The sequence below is a fragment of the Fringilla coelebs genome (assembly GCF_963513975.1).
Source record: "Fringilla coelebs genome assembly, chromosome: 10".
Classification (NCBI taxonomy): Eukaryota; Metazoa; Chordata; class Aves; order Passeriformes; family Fringillidae; genus Fringilla; species Fringilla coelebs.
This window is the reverse complement of record NC_140036.1, coordinates 11468164-11492469: the sequence shown is the minus strand read 5'-3', so window position 1 is coordinate 11492469 and position 24306 is coordinate 11468164. Positions and strand designations below refer to the sequence as shown.

At 40.9% G+C, this 24306-nt stretch overlaps 1 protein-coding gene across 1 annotated transcript in view; it reads left to right on the top strand.

Moving 5' to 3' along the window:
* Positions 1-838: 838 nt before the first annotated feature.
* Positions 839-24306, top strand: part of SLC9A9 (solute carrier family 9 member A9) — a gene marked incomplete at its 3' end in the record, with an annotated part of 169038 nt that continues 145570 nt past the window's right edge. The window contains exons 1-4 of the mRNA XM_084212186.1: positions 839-1113; positions 6318-6520; positions 9393-9470; positions 10070-10146. Coding sequence (XP_084068312.1) covers positions 939-1113; positions 6318-6520; positions 9393-9470; positions 10070-10146 — 533 coding nt within the window. The 5' untranslated portion in view covers positions 839-938. The remainder of the gene's footprint in view (positions 1114-6317; positions 6521-9392; positions 9471-10069; positions 10147-24306) is intronic.

Genomic DNA, 24306 nt, shown 5'->3' with positions numbered 1-24306 from the left:
CATCAAATAAAGAGAAAATTATCTTTTATAATGAGCAGTAGAATTGCTGGTTTTTCTGATGAAGATTAGAGCTGGTTTAAAATTCTCTGTTTATAAATGCATTGCAGCCTTGACCATAGACAGAAAAGTCCAGGAATATTTGCTATACACAGAGGTTTTTTACTGTTTTTCTGGCATAATGGAATAATGAATTTAATAAATCAAAATGTGCAAACAGCAGAAATTATGAAAAGTATATTCCACTGCATTTCATTCAGTTCAATAGGGGGGTTTAAGTACTTCTAATTCCAGGTAATTGGACTCTTGCTTTTAGAGAGATCTGTCTTCTGGTAGGATCAATACAAATGCCTAAATCTTGAAATCCTTATTCATTGATTAGTTTTCTGCTTCTCTCTTTGTACCATAGAAGTGCAACTTTTATGCTATGTCATTTACATTTAAACATGAGGAAGTGGGAAAGAGGAAAGGTGCTTAAACTTCCAAAATGTAGTGAAAGTTTTTATGCCATTTTCCTAACATAATTTTTTCCATCTTAAACTGTGAAGACAAAATAGGACTCTTAGGATTCAGATTGGGCTGTAAACTACAGGAAGAAAACACGATGAACACATGCTGAGTTTTGCAACAGATTTTTAGAAATGGAGATTCTGAGCCTTGGAGGCAATTTGTGCATCCACAGCCAGAGCAAGCGCAGTCCAGCAACACAATCGTACCATTAAAAATGAGACAGGGCAGCTTTAAGAGAGAAACAGGAAGCTGTAACTAGAATCCAGCTGAATTCTGAGCTGGGGCACTTTACCATGAGGCTGCAAATGAAACAGATGTGCTTGCTGTGAATTTCTGTAGTGTCTGGAGTTTTTGTACTAAAGGTGACAAGACTTTCCTTCCTGGGATTTTTTTTCTTTTATTTTTCACAAACTTTCTCTAAAGGGAATGAAATGGAGAAGTTGAAGGAATATGTATCAGTGAAAGATGAAGATCACTTATATCATCAGGGAGCTGTGGAGCTGCTAATCTTTAACTTTCTACTTATTCTTACAATATTAACAATTTGGTTGTTTAAAAACCATCGATTCCGCTTTCTGCATGAAACTGGAGGAGCTATGCTTTATGGTGAGTATAAATTCAAGTGCCAGCATAACACTGGACTAGTTGCATATTTATGATGAGGCACTTGAGATCAAGTGCTGACAAAGCTCAGAAATGTGCTGAATTAAATGTCATCAGCTCCATAAGTGTGGGGTAAAATAATGATGTGACAGCATCTCTCCTAAGTAGCCAGAGGCTGCCTTGGTAGGGGAGCAGCTGTGATGAGCTGGTTATCCCCAGCATGTGCATTCTGCTCCCTGAGCTCAGGCAGCAGAGAGCTGGGGAGTTCACTGTTTACAAAAACAGCCTGCTTGGGTTTGTCCAACATTCAAAGCTGTTAGTCTAGGCAGCCTTGTGGATACAGACATGTTGTCTAATAAAGTTTAAATGATCTTGAGAGCTTTCTTTTGGCTTTGCTCTGTGCCTCTGAAAAGCACACTGAAGAATGTGTCTCAAGTTTGCTCTCAATGCTGTCATTGTAGGGTAACTCTAGCTTGCCTGCCTAGTTCTAATCTTTGATGAACTCTCGCCATGTTGCATTTTGCTCTCACGCAGAACTTTCTGCACTGTCCCCCAAGCACTCTCTGGTTTAGTGGCTCACATGTGTAATGACTTCTCTTGGCACTCTCTTAGTGCTGTTTCACTGAGATTCTACTGCCATAAGATACATACAGGAGAGCAAACTGTCAAAATGGAAGATAGAAATCAGCAGCTCAGTCATTACCTGAGTGTCAGCCTGTTCTGACACATTCTGTGCACACCACATCCTCTAGCAGTGCAACACCCAAAACTGCTTTTGTGAAGATGGCTGGGTGCCTCTAGTGCAGTAGCTTCCTTCTCACTATTGTGCTGTCTGTCATGTACAGCTGATGGCATTTTCTGAAGGTTTAGACAAAAGCAAAAACAGAAATGAAATATGGGAGAATACAGCAAAACAAAAATAAATGAGTATAGAATTAGAGTTTTATTCATCATTTGCTTCTGTTTTGCTGCCTGCCCAGAACAGACTCTACACATCATGAGGATAACCTGCTCATATTCTTTGCATTGGTTAAGAGATGAGTGCTCCAGCAGGACAGAGCTTTTGAATTATTAAAACATTCCTCATGATTGTAAATAAACTATCTCTTTAGTCTTGCATTATTTATGGCAGTCTTCAAACAAGAAAAAAGCTTATCTGTAGGACATAAAAAGCTAATGATGCCCTTCTTATCCTTCAAAATTTTGGATATGGGTGTAGTGATCTTTAACACCATGGAATGGAAATATTGAAAAGAAAGTGAAATTTCAGAGCACATAAGAGAGGTTGTCAGATCAGCTGGCAGTAACATTGGGAGAAAATCTTCATGACACCAAGCACTGACAATGGGACAAGTCCTGCCCTCACTTAATTTCACCTTCACTTTCCCAACAATTCTAATTTCTACCTTTTCTGCACAAGAAGAGGTCCCAGTCCTCCCAATTTGCTTTGCTCCAGCCCATTGAACTATTTATTAGCTATGTGAATAGCAATACAACAAACTGATAAACTGGCTTCCAGTGACAGAACATGGGCACTTACTGCAGAGTGTGTCCAGGGGATGAATGTGGGCCCACATTCCTGACTGTGCCCTCAGGGGAGTAGCAGTGGAGAGGACAGGGAAAGCAAAGTGTGAGGAACACCAGGGGAAAAAAACAAACATAGAAAGACAAAACCAGGAAGTTTTACAGTTACTGCAAAATGCTGAACAGCCACAAACGGAACACAGCCTGATAGAAAGTGCTATTTAAAGTAGAGAACAAATGAGAGGGGGAGTTGGCTTTTTTTTTTTTTAATAGGCTTGGTAGCAAAATTCAGTTTTAGGCTGAATAGATCCACGAAGGAAAAAAAAAAAAAACCAACCATACTATCTATTTAGAAATTTAAATAACTGAGGTCCATTTTTTTTCTACCAAAGCAATGGATCAACAATAACTATAGCTATATTTAATTTTAAAATCTTCCTACAAAGTAAAAAAAAAAATTTTGAATAATGCAGAATTCATTCACAAGAATCAATTCAACATTATTTCACAAAGTGTGTATATATACATATAGCAAGGCATTTAGCTTGAAAGTATTTAAAGATTCAAATTGTCTTGCTTATTTTGAGATCAAACTGAAAAATCACTCACAAGCAACAAGGAAGAATACAGACTTACCTGTGCATTCATTCATTCTTGGTTTTCCTGCATCTCAGTGGCAAACAGAGTGCAAGTATCTAAATTGCTCATTCTCCCCAGGGCTCAGGTGCCAGGCTCACATAGGGTACCACCACAGCTCTGAGTAAGAGGCTAAAACACTCTGGCAAGGAAGCAGCCAGAATTGAACTTCAGCAACAAAAAGCCCAAACCAGCAGCAAGCCAAGCTGTGCCTTTTATATGGGAGATTAATTACCAAATTTAAATGGAAATCGTTCTCAGCTTGAGTAATTGCCACCCCTAGGGAGTGGGTGGTACCCCCTAGGTGACCGTGATTGCAGGTGTGCCAGTCCTCAATGCTGTGCTCCATGGCATAGTTGATGAGACTGGAAGGAAAACACAAAAAGGCTGAATGGCAGAAGAGCCATGGTGGTGCTCACATGCAATGGCTCTGGGTTGCTGTGGTTAGAGATGTTTCACCAGGTTTGGAGGGGACAGTTTTTGACAGGTGCGCAGAGGGAAAGCTGACTCCCAGAAACCCTCTGCAGCCCTTCTGAGGAACCCATTCAGTTTGGAAGTGAGGCACAATCTGTTCTCAATCACAATCAGTTTGGTGGAGGAGTCTAATGATGAACACTGTCATTCTTATACCTTCTAAATCCAGTAAGCCTCTTGGGTGAAATAATTCTGTTTGCCTCCTGATGGTGTGTTCTGAGTATCTCTATACCTCACAGGCAGAAGTGGATGGAACAGCTGCCAGAAAGAGAAATCTCTGAACCTTCATAAAACAGAGTATTTCATTGCCTTCCTGATTACAACATTCACAAGGAAGAAAGGTTGTTGGGACTCAGAAGAGACATAGGAAAATCACAATTAAGGCAGAAATAAAATTTTGTAGTTGTGAGGTGAAGAGGGGAACATCATTCTTGAGACAAAGAAATTTGAAAGAAAACCCTAAATATTTGGAAAAATCAAGTAATTAATAAAACTGCCTCCCTGAGTGTTATTAGTACAGAAAGCATTTAACAGCTGACTAGATGAAATCCTGGGGAAAGAACAGTCCTGTTTAGCTCAGGAGTTTGACACAGTGACTAAAAAATCCCGCCAATGGTCACATCTGTAATTAACCATTTTATCCTGGTTCCACTGAAGAACCTGGAGAACCTACATTGCCTTCCGCTGAAACATGACTGAGCTGTAGTTAGAGTGAGATTTTGCTGCAAGATCCCACTTCAAAGGACAGTTGAGACTTTTTAAAAGAAATCTGTAACACTAGCGACAGCCTTTTCTGTTTCAATGCTGCATTTAAATAAATGTGCTTAAAACACTTTTTGAATGGTCTTTTTCTGCCAGTGTCCTTGCACAGGCCTTGGTGAATGTCTACAAAATATTTCTGTTACCTGAGCAGGTTAAGTAACACCTGGTAATAGAAGCAGTAGTTTAAAACATTGAGTCATAAGGACAAAAATGATAAAGGAAAACCTACACGTTTTCTGCTCCAGAGAATGAAAAATATCAAGTCTATCAAATTAAGCTGAATTTTTTACATATTTGAAATTGAATTTAAAAATTAATTATGTGATTCTTCTGGAGGAAATCTAATAAAAAATAAGCTGAAAACCCTGACAGTTTTAACTAATGAATGGTTTCCTAGTTTCTGACTCATGATTTTGGACATCTGGGCTGAGCACTGTGGAAGTCATATTTCATAGTGGCACAAGCAGTGCTTGCTTCCCTTTACATATACATACCTTCCCCTAACATTTTCAGGAATATTGTCTTTTACTGCAGCTAGATTTATTATCTGATTTATTGCATGAATGCTGTGTAACTTAAGAGAGAGGTCTTGGGATTTTCTGCAGCTTATTGAAATCCTCTATCATTTCCAGAAAGCAACCACACTAAACAATAGATTCTAAACAAACACAAACGCCTGCACACACTGAAACAGACAATACAGCTGTTACTCAGCATCCCTCCAAGAAGCTACAAACCTGACTTAGAGCTATGCCAGGAATCTGCAGTTTCAAGAGTCTCTGTTAGGAGATGTGACAATAACAAGGACTCTCGAGGTCCTTGTGATCAGTTGTATCCTCTTCTGATGATGGGATCAAACTGAAACTGTAACATCATATTTTGCAGATGCTTCTCTGATATTTCATGTAATTTAATTTCTTTCTTGTCTTTTAATAGTAAGTATATCTTTCTAGATGTTCAGGTGTCTTCCATCAATATTTAATCTGTGCATTCTTAACATTTTATGATTGTGTTAATAATTAGTAACTGTAAAGCTGTCCATTCTATACATGGGACTGAAAGCATATATGACATAAAAGAAGTATGGAAATTAAATTTGAAACCAAATCAAAGTCTCTGAGGGTGGAAATAATCTCAGTAATGTTATCTAGCTAAATATTACCTCTCCTAAAGTAAACATGCAGCCTCCCAGTAGAGCCAACAGAAAGAGCCATACTGTCCGGAGGATGGCTGCAGAAATACATTTTCCTTTCTGTTAAATGTAAAGGGAAACAAAATATCTGTAAGAGCCCTAAATTGTAGATAGTCTTATTATTCCTTCCCTTCTTCCTGACTTTATTTTTCTATGTTCATGCAGTCTCAAAAATGCAATCTTCTACAGAAAGCAGAATGTGCCTGAGGATGTGTCAGAGTTTTGTCCCCACAAATGAAGTGTGTAAAATACCCAACAGCACAGCTGATGTTTATATGCTCAGTTCAGCACATGAGTTGTGCAGACATCTCCCTGCTCTAAATAACTATTGAAAATGCAGAGGATGAGAAACTCAGTTAATTATTATGCCAGCAACTGGATCACAAAAATAGGAGTATGACTGTGCATTTGTCAAGCCAACATCTGCATTCTAATGAAATGACCATTTTGGAAGAATATTTTGTGGTCATCCATGAGGTGTTGAGAGAGGTTCTAAAACGTAAAACACTGAGAAGGTATCCTAGTTTTGGCAGAGCTAATTTTTCGCTAAATGTGTGGCATCAAATACTTAAAAGTACTTGAATATCTTTCATTTTTCTTTTTTTTATTTACTCTCCAGGCCTTGTAATGGGATTAATTATACGATATGTGACAAAATCACCAGATGTTGAAAGTGGTACTGTTTATGAATGTGAAAAACTGAAATCTGGGCCATCCACTCTGCTTATTAATATAACTAACCAGGTCTACGAATATCAATACAAAAGAGAGATCAGCCACCACAATGTCAATGGTCACCAGGGCAATACAATGCTTCAAAAGGTAAAAGCTATCTTATTTCTGCTCTAAAGTCTGTAAGATATTTATTTTATTTTCATGCTTGAGAGAGGAAAACAAGCTTCAAGTTAAAATGAGACAGAGAGAGAGTCTGTTCTGAATTTAGGGTGGGGGAAAAGAACAGTAGAGGGAAGGAAGTGTGGTAGAACCCTGACCATCATTTAGCTCCAAGCTGACTGTGCACTCACAGAATGATTGCCTGAGCTGGTTCAAATGACGGTCCCAGCTCCTGCAGACACTGAGTTCATTGCAGACACAGCTGTTAACTTGGATTCATTGCCACTAAACCTTTGCAAACCCCACTGATATCTTTATTTTTCTTCTGTCTTCAAAATGACTTGCTCTGGCAGGATAATGCAAGGGGAGGTTATCTTCTGTGGATAGCACAGGAAACTGCAAACTCTCAACATTTTTCAAAATACAAACTTGTAAATATGTACTTAATGTACACTTAAATTCATCACAGCATTCTCATACATTCTTCCACTCCGGCAGGGGTCCTCAGTAGGGAGACAGCACTGGGGCAATTCAGGCTGGATGCAGAAAGGGAAGTGTAGAAGAAAATCTGCAGTCTTTCACAATGCCATGGCCTTTTCTTTATTCCTGTATATAAAAAAATATTTTACTTTTTTAGTATAGTCTTTTCCTGGCCACATAATATTTGCTTCTTATAATGTTCACATTTTTTTAAATGGCAGCCATTTGAAGAACACATTCTGGAGTGCAGAAGCACTTTTTAAAATCTGGATTTTGTGCTCAAAAACATTGTATATTCACATGAAGCTCCTAAGCCCCTACCAGTGGCTTTCTACAATAGTGCAATGTATTATTTTGCTTTTTTCCAAGTATTACTGTTTGTCCAGCACAATAATGCATGATCCTGTGTATTATACAGTTATCATAGGGAAAACTTTTAAGTTATGCTCAGAATGTACCCTGCAGAGCTCAGCAGAATTAGCATTTAACCATCTGCTCAAATTTCTTGCTGATGCAGCACCATTGTGTGCCTGTCTGCTGTTACTGCCAGACTTGCCCTTCTCAGAAAGAACCAGACTGTCAAGGACCATTAGAGTTGTGGTGGGTGGAGACAGGAAAATACTGTGGCAGTCAGACTCATCAGGTTTTGCTGAATCTCCATTCTTTTTCCTGCTAGTTGGTTGCAGTTGCAGCTTTGTCTTAGCCAAAGCGTGTGTTTCACTTCCAGGGCACGTGTACTAATCCATTACATTTGATCCTGTTCATCTCATCCATTACATTTGATCCTCTTCATCAGACCTGGCTCTGGAGCTCACTTAGGAGAGGAGGAGCAATGACTTGCACAGAAATTCCTCTTGCCCTTGCAGGGAACTGCCCAATCTTGTTTCTATAGCCTCATTTTGCTGGAAGGCTCTTGCAGGTCTCCACTGTGAATTCTAGTTCTTCTAAATTATTGCAGAGACCTCAGTCTGCCTGGATTTTCACTTGTTTTTCCTTTGAAATTACCTGGCAGATGCCCTCTTGAAAAGAAAATAAATAAAAAAGGAAAGGGGGATGAATTCAGCTGTATTTAGGAGACAATAACAATGCCTGGCAGCCTTCCTGACTGGCAAAAGCACTAATGTAGAAAACAGAAAGCATGATCACACCATGCTCTGAGTTTTGTACAACTGTAATTCCCTTTTGACTGCACTAAAAGTGTTTACTTAGTGCCATTTATCAGAGAGAATAGATTGTGCCATGACTTACAAACATGTATTCTTCAGAACATGGTTTTGAATAATAAAACATGCAGTCAGGATTTCTGATGCCCACAGAAAAGATACTTTAACGTATCTGCTGAATTAATTCCAAAATTAACATTTAAGAATGCTAGTTCATAAATGAAGAAAATCCTTTTTTCATCAGGTTTGCAATGATGGTGCCAGCACAGCTAATGTTGCTAGCAGGTTATTTATCTAGATTTTTTAGCTTTATAATTCAAAGTGAGCAGGATGGAAAAAAGTCTCAACTCTCACTTCCTGTTTATTGAATCAAGCTGTCTCTTAGTAAGAAGGACAAAGTAATTTTGTAGGCAGATTTTACTCTTTTGAAGGAAAATAATTTACAATACCACAGCCTTAAAATATCGCTTCATCTGAACAAAGGAGCTGCAAGCCTTTGCACTAATTACCTCCTGTCCCTTAAAAGTATTGGTATAATACAGCCCACTGACAGAACACTAAGCAGTACATAGACTTATTTAAGTTGGTTTTTTGGGGGTTTTTTTCCCTCCAGCAATGCTGTAATTTTAAAGATAATTCTGTTCTATTGTACTGAATTGCAATGGCTGAGCAATGTCCTTGGTCTTTCTCTGTGCCAGAAGTTGAAGGCCAATATGATCAGTGCAATTCCTCATTCTAGCATTACTTTAAAACTTTTAATGGCTATTTTATAAATCATTTCCTTCGAAGGAAATGTTACATTGGTTTTGGCCTTTTATCACCCTTCTGTACACGGGGAATTGAGGCACAACACTGCTGATGTGTGATTCCTGAAAGTGACCAGGAGATCATGTCTGAACCAGGAGTTATGTCATGGGACTGTCAAGTTGGATGTCTGGTAGGGCAGCTGCTGTCACAGGTAATTTTAATGTGTTCCCTGTAATGTTGCACATGACTGTTTTCCTTCTTGAAGGAACACTTTTCAAGTAGTATTCTGCATCTATAAGCTGTAAGGAACTACACATTTATACTTGCAAAAAAACAGCTCAGAATAATCCCACAAACAGTGGAGATGAGCCTGGGATCAGTCCTGATAAGAAGATAAAATTAAAAAACTATCATATCAAATTAAATGCTACTTTATTTGTCTTTACCCTCTCTTTTGTCCTTCCTAGCAGATGACCTTTGATCCTTCCATCTTCTTCAACATTTTGCTGCCACCCATTATATTTCATGCTGGATATAGTTTGAAGAAGGTATGTGTCTTTTCTTTTTGTGACAGAAGGGTCTGAGTGTGGCCGCTGCTCTGTAGACCCAACAGGCCAGTGACAGAGGACAGTCAGCTAACAATTTCATTGCCTGGGAAGGACTTGGCAGGAATGGATTAGAATGAATGATTCATGGCCCTCATTCTGCTCTCTTTCTGTCCCTGTGCAAAGATCTGATTGTGCAGTTTACAGCACTTAGGTCTCCCTGGTTTGAGAAGAGACCACTTTGAGTGCTGTGAACTTCAGGCAGGAACAGCCTGTGTTTCATATCCTGCCTGATCAGGACTTTGTTCAAGAGATGGGGTCATGATACCATTTGTATCAGGTACTTCCAATCTGCCATGATCCTGAAACATTTGGCCAGATACATGAAAAAGAGGGAATTTTGATGGCATTCCACCAAGAGGAAAAATTAAATGCCTCTAAGTTGTAATTTCCAAAATAACTGAGGTAGCCAATATGGCTCCATCTTCTATATGAGAAATGTCTTGTAAGAAATGGCATTTCTAGATGTGTTTCTACTTGGTCTGAATGTTTTTTTTATTTACTATATAACAAAGGTCTTCCCTTCAAACTTTCCTCCCCAGAGACATTTTTTTCGTAACTTGGGATCAATTTTAACCTACGCCTTTTTGGGAACTGCCATCTCCTGCATTGTCATAGGGTAAGTGAGTCTTCAGCTATTATCACATGCTTGGTATTTCTTTCAATTAAAAACTAAACTGTAAAAAGAATTGCAGAGCCTGCATGGTCCATATACTTAGCCACTGGTGTAGCAGATAAAGTAATTTTCCTTCTCAAGGAGTGCTGAGATGGAAAAGGTATAAAGCCCTTACTGGCATTATTATGTGATGGAAGTTTTCCTTTAATGTCATTTTAATAATAGTAAAATACATGAATGACCTATAACTTTGAGTTCAATGATTTTAAAACCATTCTTTTATGGGTATGTCATCATAGCTATCTTGATATCCTAGATTTCTAATCATCAAGCTTAGTAAGCACAGTGCACCAGAGGCATTGTGGTATTAAATGTCCTGTAAGCCATGGTTGCTCCAGGAAAATTTAGACTCTGCAATCAAAGTATGATCACCTTCTGTGCTGTAATACAGAGGAGTGTAAACTCTCAATGTGGCTATCTCCCCTTCATGTAAAGAAAAACCACTGAACATCTTTGGGCTCAGGAAAAAGGATGCCTTCAGTTTCAGACCCAGAGGCATTGTGCCATGTGTCCCATTTATTGGGGAGGAAAAGCTTAATCTCACTTTTCTTTCTGAAATTTTGCTTTCCTCAAGAAATGGCACCTCATCACTTCTTGAAGTTCACAGCTTGGACAGCTACATCACTCATATTTTCCCCCTGCCTTTATTTGCATTATACCTATGACCCTTGTTCTTTTTTCTTTCCATACCCATCTGTGGCAGAGAGCACCCCTAAGACTGAAATCATAAATTCAGTAAAAAATCTACATCCAAACAACACTTTGAGCCAAATGGTAACACATTTCTGAGGTAACAATGGTTCTGGATCTCAGTAGGACTCTTCCTGTGCTTCCACTCTCGTCTCAGCTATTGAACATAAACCAAAGCCAGCAGATCTGTGAGACTGCAGGAAAGTATTAGGGTTGTCCAGCCCAGTAATGCCTTTAAATATGCATTTGGTTTATGACTCTGACATTGCCCCTTGTAAATGGAAAATGCCAGAGCAGCTTTGATAAGTTGAAATAAACATAATATATTGAATTTAGCCTTTATTCCCAATAATTTAATTCCTGTATCCATGCTATTTTATCTAAAACAGAATAAATGCAGATAGAATCTACTACAAAAAGTTCCTACTACGAAAAATTCCTACTAACAATTCAAAGTTCAAGCCCAAAGTCAGGGATAAAGATCCAAAGGAAACCTTAGAGTAGAGAGGGGTAAGCACTGGGCCTTGCACTGTGCTCTTGTACAAACCCACAGCCCCCACTGGAACCGCTGCAGAGAAGGCAGTAATATATTCAGAGCAGGGCTTGTGTGAATGTGAGGCATGTTTGCATAATGTGCATGTCAGGATAAGGAGGAGATAATGACTGCATGAAGAAGATGACATGAAAACTGTACTGAAGGGAATGAAAAGTAAGCCCTAAAAGAAAAAAATATGTCCTAAGAGAGAAAGGGTGAAGAACTAGTTGCTGTTACAAAAAAAGAAGGACAGAACCCTGAGGTACTTCTAGGTTTCATTGCTGTAGACAAATATTTTATGCACAGGTATGATTAAACTTGTGCTTTCTTCTCATTATATGAGCACAGCACAGACATAGGCAGTACCTCGATATCCCCAGGCTCAAGCTCTGCATGTCTGCAGCCTCTCACTGGAGCTGTGCTCGTGCAGCCTGAATTACAGAGCTCTGTGTGAACCCCTCTGGGGCTGCCTGAAGTGGCAGGGCACAGCCTGTAACAAAGAAGGACCAGACCTCTCTTTGTCAACCAGAAACAGCTGGGAAATATCATTAATAAAGAACAGAAACATCATTTGGATTTGCTGCAAACTCTTGGAGTGCTAAAACGTTGCCATGGAACACAAGGATACAATGGTGCCTGTCTGCTCTTTGTGAGTCTTTGCTTTTGTGTGAAAGGCCTCAAGAAAGAGGAGCTGTGTGGAATTTGAGTGAAAAGGCTATAATCAGATATTCCCACTGAGAGTGGGGGAAGGAGGAGTAAGAGAGATTGATTTTTTTTTAGTGAAGATTGTGCCAAAACCTACTTGCTTTCAGCTAAGTACTGCACTAAGGAATGCCTGCCCATATTCACTGTAAGACTGTCCTCAGCCACTTAATACACATGAAACATACAAAGCCTTCCCAGCAAAGTGCACAAATTATGCCCTTCACACCAAATCTCACTAGCAAGGATCCATGCAGAAAGATCCCATGAGGGAAAGGGGAAATTCCCCCTCTCCAAGCCCTATTTTAACTGCAGAATTGCTGAAGTAGTCCCGTTCATGGTGAACAGAGTCTGCTGTCTCTGGGTCTGTGTGACATAAGATCATAGAAGATCCAGTTTTTCAACAGATTTCTTCTCTGTCAGTGGTTCCAGCTTTCCATCTTCTGAAGAGTGGTGTGGAATAACCACTGAGAGAGCTCTTTCTTCCTGAGAAAAACCATCCAGGCCAAGTCTCTCTGAGGTTCAGCCAGACACAGGGCAGGCAGTCTTTTGCTGTAGGAGACTTCTTGAGTTTCATGGACTCAGAGAACAACTTCGGTTGGAAGCAATGTCTGGATGTCTGCAGTCATCCAGAACTCTGAGATATCTGTTCCAGTCTTAACCACCCTCACTACAAAGTGTCTTTAGTTGCAATTCCCCTTGCTTCACCTTGTAGCTTTTGCCTCCCATCCTTTCTCTATGCAGCCTTGAACAGAGCTTCATGTTCTCTGTACCACCTGAAGACAGCACTTAGCTCACTCCCACCGACATGAGGGAGCTCAGCTTCTGTCTCTTCTCACATGCCACAGCCCTCAGATTATCTTGGTGTTTCTGTTCTATCTCTGTCTTCCCTGTGCTGGAGTGCAAACTGGCTCTATTCCACATGTCACCTCCAGGTGCCAACAAAAGGCTTAATGGCTTCTCTTGGTTTGCTCACTGTGCTTCCATGAACACAACGGGGTTTGCAGTCATAGCTGCTCTTGTGAAGTCCCGTTGTGATCTGTGCTCCATTTGATATCCCCCAGGACTCCAGGGGTTTTCTACATGTACTTGTGAAGCCAGCCCTGCTTCTGTGGGGCTGCTGCATGGGTTTGCTCTGCTTTTCCATAGGTACCTCACTATTAGCTGTGTATTATAGCCATGGTAAGCTGAAGCACCACTGAGCTGATGCTACCCAGTCAGGGCATGAACACTGGACTGCTGGAGTATTAAATGAACACCTGGCCCCCTCTTGCCTTTTATTTACTTTTTACATCTTTGGAAGAAGCAGGGAGAAGGACCTAATGCTAACTTCTGCAAGGAATAGTGTTCTCTTCTCTTAGATTCTATTTTTAATAAACTGTGCTGGGGTGCATTTTCCAGAATTGATGTCTGTCATAGATATTTTCTATTTTGATAATGGAAGAGTGCTTAAGTATTTGGAAAAATCTTGACACTGTGATAACAACCTATCAGAGCAACATATTGAGTGGCAGAGGGTGTAGAACCATTTGCATTTTTTCCCCTCTTGAAATCCTTTTGACTTCTTTCTTCAGCATTCTCAGTGGCAGCCAGGGCCAAGATGCCTATGCATGTGAGCACTGAGATCATCAAATTGGTCTTATCTGTGATTTTTTACTTGGTTTCACTTGGCTTCTCTCGAATTGCAATGCCAAAACCCCATTTTCAATATTCAGAATGCAGCATGTTTGCAGTCACTCACTCATATTTTTCCAGCCTGTCTACTACGTTTGGCAAGGCCTGATTTTTCTGGAATTTAAAGCTCTCTGAGTGTGCAACTCAAATGTATTTACAGAAAGCACAGGCTAAGTTTGATCTATCTTTGTGGCTGCAGTGAGAATTTTGCTTGAATAAAGCAAAGAGAGATAAGATAAAATTGAGGTTTGGATCAGAAAAAGTAGAGTAATTGTGGTTTTGAGTGAAGTTACAAAATGGAAATAACTGATAATAGTGGTGTTAGGAAAAATCATTCCAGGATGATCCCTGTTTTAGGAGGAAGGATGCTGGTGTTTTTATTAGCTGCTCAGTTTGCACGACCTTCTCTGGCTGGGGAGACAGGACTTCTTATTTCAGCAGGCACCACAGGTGGTTAGTTTGGCTTCATTCATTCCAGTACGTCTGTAAACACATTTACAGTAACCATGTCAGATCACTTCATGGCAATCAGTGCTCAAAATTCAAGTTCTAATTAAAAAACCCTCATAGAATCAAAGTATTTCTTTTGTATATCTGTGTTTAACTGCAGTGACTAACAGTTTGGACAAAGTCTCTTCTGACATTTAAATTCAAATGTGAGGAATAAGTCATCATACTTGATTCTCACAGGCAATCAAGAATTCTTTCCTTTGCCATTCTTCACCATTTTACAAATGAATATTCAAATGCTGTCCACATATGGTTACTAAATGCTGAGACTATAATAATACAAAATAATATAATTAACATAATAAATATAATACAATTAACATATACTTTCTAAATTCTCTCTTTTAAAATATGAATCTTAGATGGTTTTTACTTGAAAACCAGAGCAATTTTTTTTGTCTCTGTACATAGGCATATACATATATAAGTAAAAATTATTAAAAGAGAGAAGAAAGGAGTATCAAGAATATCAAATATCAATACAGATATTTTTGTTGATCGTGATTAGATTTTCCATCATGACTTCCTATGAAAGTAGACATTTTCCATTGAAATGTCAGTGATATAAAGATTCCCCCCATCACATGAAATTTTTTTTTTCAACACTCTTAACTGTACTGTTACAGCAGTCCCTCTTTGTGCCTTCTAAAGAAGGATGGCTTGGGCTAAATTAACACCATTGTTGCTCAAATGCAGCACTAAAAAGAAATGCTGAACTTTCCACAGTTTCCCTGGGTGCATCCTGACATAACTGTCCAGTCAGAGATTCACTCCTGTCGCTGTTTTACCTGCCCAAACATTATTCTAAAGGTGAGGAGACACGTACCCAAAAGCTCCAGCAGGCAGTAGTTGTGGTTACTGAGCTCTGCAAGACTGGGGATATTTTTTTAATTCCATAAGTACTTTGGGCTAGAGGGGAGTTTAGGGAGGTTATGGGTGTGTTTATTACTTTCTGCTGGAAGCTTAATGGAATATACAAATGGGGTCTGCTGATAGGGAGCAGTACTGGCCCTATAATCTGGCTGTTCTTTCTCACTGGAGGGCTATGGATAGACTTTACAGCTTGGAAATGAAACACTTGTACCTATGTGCTCCAGCAGAGCAAAGCCAAATGCTGTTTGGCTTGAATTTACTGTGTGGTGCTGTGGGATTCTTCTGGATTTTGGAACTGTTTCTGCAAGGAAAAATGGGGCCAAGTTAAGGGTAACAAAAAACAAAATCTCTGTTACAGAGCTCTACATAAACTAAGCAAATACATGTACAAGGATTATCTGCTGCACCAACTAAGCTCTTGCCTCCCAGGTGATAACTTTTGTATTAATTTAGAATTAATTCATGTACAAGTAATTTTTTTTTCCTAATTAAAATACTGTTTTGTACTGCATGTCATCAAATGATACAAAAAACCCCCAGGTCCATCTTTCCTCCACACACCACTTGTAAATAGGAAATGCTTAACCTCCCCACAAGCAAGAATAAAATCTTTCTTTTTGGTACAAACAGAAACTGCTGAGGGAAAGTGTTTAAGTATCTTAATGTTGTAGAAATTAACTGAAGGAGAAAGAGGGAAAAATTATATATAGACCACTTTCCTTCCTCATTGCTAAAAGCCCCTGAACATCAGATGTCTGACTTCAATACTGTCTAACAATATTTTGAGGCCAGATATTCAGCCTATGAGTGGAAATAAAGACAAAACTAGTAAGGAAACATTAATTGAATGTAGTATAATTGTTGTGAGAGTGCAGTGCCTGTGCTGGTACCCCTTTTGGAGGTTATGGCTGCTTCCATGCCCCACCTTGGAGTGAATGCAGGCATTTCCTTTCACTCATGAGACAGTATTGCCCCAGTTTGCATTGACTTGAGGAAACTCAACAGAGATTATTCAGCTGAAAAATCAAGCTAAGTCTCTCCAGATTTCTCCAAAGGCAGATGAACATGTTGCATGCATGCTGCACATGTTAATGTGCAGCTCAGTTGCCCAGAGCAGTAGCTTTGATTCTTTGGTCAGTCCAAATCTGAGGTAATTCAATTGCACTCTGGGGAATTGCCACCTGCAACTCAGAGCTGCAGTTACAAGGGGTAGTTGCTGCTTCTCACTTTTGTTCAAAGGTGTGTGGTAAATCCAAAATGGGTTTGTAAAGTGTAAATTTAGAGAAGCTTGAAAATACACATCCACTGTGGTACTTGGGTTGGGGAATTCTGCACAGGGAGTAGAGAGGGAAGAGGCTTCCTCATAGCCATAACTCAGAGAGTTCTAAAAGTTATAAAGTATTTTACAAAGCACCTCCTATTTGCATGACATGTGAAATTATGGATAAGAAGCTGGATTAAATCAAGACTCTGATATAAAATAGTGTTTCCCAGACCACTGACACCCACACAGAGTGGAAAGTTCTTCCAAGAGTACTTTGATGCCTTCAAGCATGTGTTGCTGCAAGTTCAGCCAGAATTTGTCGCTATTTTGCAATAAGCATCTGACATTGTTTACTGCAGCAAAGCTGATCATGCAAAAACCAGTTTTTCTTCTCATAAACAGATGTGCCAAGCAGCAGGATGTAATTATTTGTATCACCCAGAAGAACCCCTCAGCATACAAAGGAAATAAATGTACGATAGGGAACACCAAAGGTGTGGGGCTGCAGAGACAAACAGAACCTGGAAGAGCAGGAGATTAATCTAAAATTAAAAGTATGTTTAATTTGGTATTTGATAGCCAGCAGGTTCTCCAGGAATCCATCAAAGAATTTAAATCATGTGCTCTTCTGAAAAACATGCAAATTACATTTGTTGCAAAACAGGCTAGACACTCAAGTCCAGATATTTCCCAAGAAACCCTATCCTGGAAGGAAAAGTTTGTTTGTGTGGTTTTTGTTTGGTGTTTTGGAGTTTTTTTTACAAAGTGTCTTCCCAATTGCCTTGCATGTTTGAACTGCAGGAATGAATACTCTTGAATAGAGCTCCTCATGTCTTCTTCCCTGATGTTCATGCATCCTCTAAGAATTAACATGCAGTGTGGTTTCCAAAGATTTCCTGTTTCTCTGGCAGTAGATCATCCATACACCTATGCAGAAAAAGCTTCCTTGGCTGAAGCATCATTTGCAGTCTCGAGTTTGCAAATCTGCTCTTGCAGTCTCCACAATGACTTTCAGGGAAAACATCTTTACAGAGCTGGTGAAATGGAAAATATGCATCCCTTATGGCCCCTTATCCTGAAAGCCACTGCCTTTCTCAGTACATCCTTTCTTTGCAGACCAATTCCAGGCTACAGAGGAGATGAAAGCAGAGGGAGCTGCAATGACTCCGATGTATTAGTTCATTTTCACCTCTTACAGCTATTTTTCCATAGTGCATGAGAAACCTGCACACCAAGCCTGTAACTGGGGAAGGCATCTCCAGCCCAGGCTGTGCACTGCTCCAGGCCATATATACCTGTATGGCTTTGCTAGGTAGTGAGCCAGGCCACGTTTCCTTCTGAGTCAAAACAGGCAACTGCATGCCCTCCATCAGGAGCACATGGACTTGTGAGTTGGTTGCCAAGTGCTTTGAGCTGCCTCATGGTGAAAGGTGCAACAGAAATTTAAAACAGAGGAGGAAAAACCTATTCCACTACAGTAGCATGGAGCTACCTACAACCTGCAGTCTCTTCAAACTGAGAGGTTTGCTTTTTGATCAAATGCTGAGCAACACTGGGAAGTGTACAGGCAGCAAGTAGCTCATTGGAGCAGGCAGAGAGGGGGTGACTGAGATCTCCTGCCTGCTACCTTGAAAAATTCATAATACACCAGCTCAAAGGATGCTTTGTTCTCCCACCCACCACCATTTTACATACCCCCCTTCTGAGCCAGCTGATCAAATGGTGCTTTTGTATCTGACAAGTCTTTTACTGAGCACAACTGGTTCTGGTCTGAAATGTTCTGTAAACACAGCAGTTTTCATGATGGCCCTGGGACAGATGCTGCATTCACTGGAGACAGAACCTACAAAAGCTGTCTGGTCAGGTAGCCAGATCCTACACAGTGAGAGGCAGATGACATTTAAATAGTACACAGAGCTTTTCTTCTGATTATTAAGGTGACAATAAATCATATAAGGTGTGTCCCTAGCCTTGGCTCTCCTTAAAATATTGATTTGCTAAGAACTCCATTACATTTGACTCCAGATTCCATACATTTGACAATGATGATGACTTGCAGCAAGTTCATTGGATGGCCACCAAGATGGACAGGGGCAGGGACATGTGCCCCATAAAGAAGAAACTGAAGAAACTCAGCTAATTTAGCCTAAGTAAGAGGGGCTTTGAGGGGAGATTACCAAGAAAGAAGAGCCAGGTTCTTCACAGGAGTACAAGATGAGAAGGCCAAATTGACAGACATAAACTGTATTTTAAACATGTTTGACTTTATATAAGCTTTTTCTTCATGAGGACACAAGCATCGGAACAGGTTGTCCAGAGATGCTGGATATGTAATCCCCATCTTTGGAGGTTTTCACAACCTAAGTGGCTAAAGCTCCAATTACTCTGGTTTGAGCTCATAGCTGAACCTTGCTTTGAGTAGGAATTTTAACTAGAGACATCCTCTGGTCCCTTCTAACATAAGTTAGTCTAAATTCTATATTGCTGCAAATAACAAACCTTACAGCAGAACATATGCTGCCCCTAGTCCATCTCTTTCAGACTTTTCTGCTTTAAATTTTCTGCCAGTTTTTCTGATTCAATTATCTTGGTCTCCATCCCCCCATACTCAACACTTAGCTTGCAGGATATTCTTCTTTCTCCTCACCTTTTGTGGAGATATGGAATCTGCAATAAAAAGGTCTTTCTGAAGAAAAGTTAGGATTATTTCACTTCCTTCTGAAGCAAGTACTTTATGCATTAAGATGGCTCTTAAAATGCTAATTAACCTTAATTCTTAGTTAGCTCCATACCTTTAAAAAAAATCCCTTTCCTTTCTGTAATACACTGATTGGGCACTTCCTTGCTCTTTGCAACACCGCCTCTCCCCAGCTAACCACTCTCCAGCTGAAGCTTAGCAGCAACCAAAATTGAAATGTGAAAGGACCATAATTGCCTTTTTGACCTCTCCATTATTGAGAGCATGGGTGCTTTTATTTCTGATATGGTTTTTATGTGCACACTGAAAATTTTGAGCAGGATGATGTCACTGGTAAAAAAAAAGAAACAAATAAACACTTGATCTACAAAAAGACAATGACTAACAGCAAAACCTCTGCAACAAGAATTTAAGGTCACATACAGGCACAGCGACTGCACCAGCAATGCCTTTTCATTGCCTTATTGATATATGAAAGGGTTGTTATTCTTCAGACTTCAAATGAAAAAAACTTTTTTTTTTTTAATTGTTCATGATCCTTTCTTCCATCCTTACTACCCACTCATTGAAGAAAACAAGGAAAGAGCTGATTTTCCAATGAATCGGAATAATTTTTGGAGTTCTGTTTGCCTAGTTTATTTAACCCAAGTGGGACTGCAGATGAAAACATTAGGTGTGTTCTCTGTGAATGATCTCCTTTTATTTGACTTTGGGAGGGTTTATGCAACCTCAATGAAAAATAAGTATCATAAAATGAAAGTAAGAAATAAGGGAATGTATCTGAAGTTGTTCTCTCTAGCAGATCATGTCATGTGGTTTCAGCTGGTTTCAATTTCTTGCCCTGTGAATAACATTCAGAGTGAGATTGCTCTTCAACACTCTTTTGTCACACTCAACAAATAATTTAGGATGGAATTTACCTTAGGTCCAATCCCCTGATAAAAACAAGGCTTACTTCAAAAGCTGGAGCAGGTTATGTGGAGCAGGTTATGTGGAGCAGGTTTTGTGTCCATCTCAGAGGAGCAGCATTAGTATCCAAGTGCAGCTGGCTTTCCAACCATGGTCATTACCTTCTGAGCCCGGCAGGAGGGAGGCTGTGCCACCTTCCAAGTCCTCCCGAGGTGGGTGACTTAATCAGCTTTCAGTAATCTTCCTATGAAAGTTGTCTGGCCCGTACAGAAATCCATGGCTTGCGCTAAAGCATAACACAATAGCTGTCTAACCTGCCTGCTACTCATTCAAAGATGTTAAAATACCTTTTAAGCTGGGCTTGATTTCTAGGAAGGAGAATACTGATCTCACTCTCGATGTGGCACAACGCACTGGCTGGCAGGTTACAGGGTGTGACTGATCAGCTGGGAAACAGCTCAGCCCCCTGCCCTGCCCTGCCCGGGCTGTGCTGCAGCCTGTCTGAAAAGCGCCTTTTGCCGTCACATTCACATAGGTACACAATTCGGGTATCGCGGAGGGAGAGCAGCCTCAGAGAGGCTGGCACCGGCCAGCAGCACCAGAGCCAGAAGCCTTATCGCCGTAGGATAAGGCTACGGGCTACTCAGGATCCGCCTTCCTGCCCTAATCCCACTTCGGCATCTTTCCAAAACAGCCGCTGTTGCGGCCAAAGGCTGTTTGTGTCAGGTTCCCCACCAGACCGCTACGAGAGCCTCACTTCTGCCGTCGTTCAGACTCGGAGCGCTCCCGTTCCGCTGCCGGTCGCAGTTTAACGCGCAGCACGCGTGGCTGGGGCTGCACAGTTTGAACTCCTTCCGCCGTCAGACCCGAGCCGTCGGCTTTGCTTCCCACGCGCCAGAGAGGGGAGAAAAAAACTCATCCCGACTACTTTGAAAACACAAACAAACGGCGAGAGCAGGACAGGCCGAGCGCGGCCGAGCGGTGCCGCAGCGCTCGCGGCTGAGCACCGCTGCCGGGGGCCCGCAGTGCCCGCAGCCGCCACTGGGCGGCGCCCGCGCTCCGCCCTCGTGCGGCCGCCCGCAGCCAGGGAGCGGCCGGACCGGGGCGGGTTCGGCCGGACCGGGGCGGGTTCGGCTGGGCCGGGCCGGGGCACTGCGGAACCGCGCTGGGGGAGCGCCCCGAGCTCGTCGCCAGCAAACTGCGTTCCTTTGTTTTGAACGCCGAACTGCCCGGGGCTCCTCTTCGCGGCTTCCCTAGGCTGGTCCTGGGGACACCAGGCCACACGGTGGCCTAGTCTGGGACATCCGGATCCAGCATGCGCTCCGTTACGGATCAGCAGGAGCCAGCGCCAGCTCTCTTGTTTATCTTGTGACAGAGCAGCTTCCAAAAGTCTGCAGCAGCATCACTTGCAGCTCTCACTTCACTTTTCTGGGACTTCGAGCACGGGTTGTACTGGGTGTACTACAAGTTACTAAACAAGCGTCATCCTTTACTTGTCAGTTTTCCAACACTGATCTGCGCAGGGTTCTGGATAATTCAATAAATGAAACAATGCTGATGAACAGTTATTAGAAAACTAAGGATGTCTTGGGGCTACAACAGAGTTTCTTAGCTAAAATTGTTGTTCAGTCTTCAAAATTATCAGAATGTTAATAATCTGTCTGTTTTTCAAAAGTTTTCATGTAGTTTTCTAAGTAGGGGCTTAGTTGCCGAAGTTGTGACACAGCGATTTAAGGACATCACTAACAAAGTTACACAGTTTGTGGGAACACTTGGAAGACTGGAAGTGACTCAGAAGCCTGCAGGAGTTGTTACAATGCCCTCCTGGCAAAAGGAATAGACTGCAAAAGCCATTACAGTTGCAACCTCTCACTGGCAAATTGCAGCCTCATTAGTAATGTTGGCAAGATGACGGGGGTTTTACATTACTGATCCTCTTGTTAGCCCCTCAAGTGTGCCACTGAAGCGCTCTTTCGGGAGCAGTTTGTGGAAGGGAATGTTGTAAATATATTGCCTTTATAGGCAAACAGACACTCTCTGTCTATGGGGCCATCAAACTGGCACATTCACAAACTCACAACTCGCTTAAAAATAAATAGGAAGAGAAGGTAGTAGTTAAACCCGCCAAAAATTAGGATCTAATGATAATTGTAAGCACATAAATTTTGTAGTATTTTCCCAGTGAGCCAGGACACATGCAGTAATGTAAAGTAGCTTCCTTTCCCCACAAAACTCTCTCATTAGATGTTCTAGATAATGTAGAACTCTTCTATATGCAAGGATGAGATACATACGTATATATATATATATACACACATATATACATGTGTGTATATACATGAGATACATACATATATATATGTATACACACTTTTTTTTTTAAATTGAAAAACAGAATTATCTATCAACGACACAGTGCCTGATTTAAATGCACTAACATTACTGTAGGGCAATAGCAGTTGTTCTCAGGAAGGCAGTAGGGGGTCCTGTTCAGGTACTCCACTAAGACAGAAATTTATATCATTAGGAATCCATCTGTCACTGCTGTCCCCAAGCACTCCCTCAGTGTCCCTCACAGCAGTCTGGCTGACAGCATGTGGTGATGCATGTAGTCAAGGAACATCATTATGTCTCCACTGCGCCTCAGTTTTTCTTGTAGATACTTTAAACCTGGCTGTTCTTCCATTAAACTGACCTGGGAGCTGCAGAGCATCCAAAGTCTCCTTCCACTTCAGTAGAGCACTGGTAGCAGTTCAACACATGTCCCAAAAATTGCCCACAAATGCTCCATGAAGGACAAACAGTTCTACAAAGCTTCTCAGATAATATTCTCCCTGATTACAGTCTCAGGAGGGCTTTTATGCCGAGGATAAGAAAATGCCACCCCTTGAGGTTAGCTCCTCCTGAGCCATAAACAAAGGTGTCTGTAGCCACAGTTCAAAACTTTTTCTCCTCTGTGTTCTTTCTCTTCTCATTACTGGCCCTTGTGTGTCTTCTGTTTCGAAAGAATTAATTATTCACACTGCCTACATGTCTTTTTTCAACAACAGCTAGCCCCATTGTGTTACAAGGACAAAAACCTTTGGTAACAGCCAGGACAGATGGCTGAAGCCCGGCAACACATTTCAGAGGAGTGCCACACCTCTGTGTTATCAACCTGGCTTTATTTGCAAACCTCCTTATCTTTGATATTTTAATTATAGTGCTACCCTTGAGGATATTCTTGTTGCACAAAAACACTATATTGAATTATTTTTTAGTGCCTCATGAAGACAAAAAACTGGGAAACATGATCCAGGTGCAAACTAAAAGCTGAACAATCCAAAGAATAAAAGCTATGTAATTTAATAAAAATCTTGTTTAAGCACTTAATATTTATCTTTTGCCGAATTTTTAACATGTCCGGGATGGAAACACTGCAGTATTATTCAGCAAATATCCCTGCTGGAATACTTTTTTCTTGCCATAGTGATACTATGTAAGCTGTGCTATCTCAAGGGAATGTGTAACAGTGCAGTGCCAAGATGCTGTGCTGAGATATCTGTGCCTTCATACTTCCTTTCCTGCAGGGTTTTCTGCCTCTAAAAAGATGTCTGAGTTGCTTTCTCACACTTCTTTGATCTGTTTGATCATTATATACTAACCCATTATTAATTTCCTCTTGCTGGCCCGTTTTGAAAGCCTCATGTATGATTTCCAGTTGATAAAATTGCCGTTGGGATGCCCTTGCTCTCCCTTTAGCATTGACCATCACTCACGAACAGATGCTGGGGAGGCAGATGATCTTTCAAATGTATCGAGGAAGACTGGGAGGAGAACGCCTGGAGGCAGATTCCAGCACTTAGAGGGGTGTAGTCACACACAGCGGTGTTAGCTTGCTTCAGGGAGGGAGGGCAGCAAGAGCTGAACATCAAAGTGCAATGGAAATGTAAAATCCTTAGTTCTGTGATTCCTCCTTTCATCTGTGCTTTTTCTCCTGGCAAGGTGTTGCAGGCAGTTCTGCTTTCTGTGCCACCAAATAGACTCAAGCTTCAGTGAATGTAAATGGAGCCCCTGGACCAGTTTTTTTATCCTTCAGAAGTTCTAACACTCTCTGAAATTAATTTCAGATTGGATATTTTCAATCAGCAAAAGCAGGCACAAACAGTCTTTTTAGAGAAAACAAGGCACAGGTATTCTTCGGACTCGTTGCAGCAAGATGGGGAAGAGCAGGAAAATTGGGAATGATCCATCCTAGGGGATGCCTTA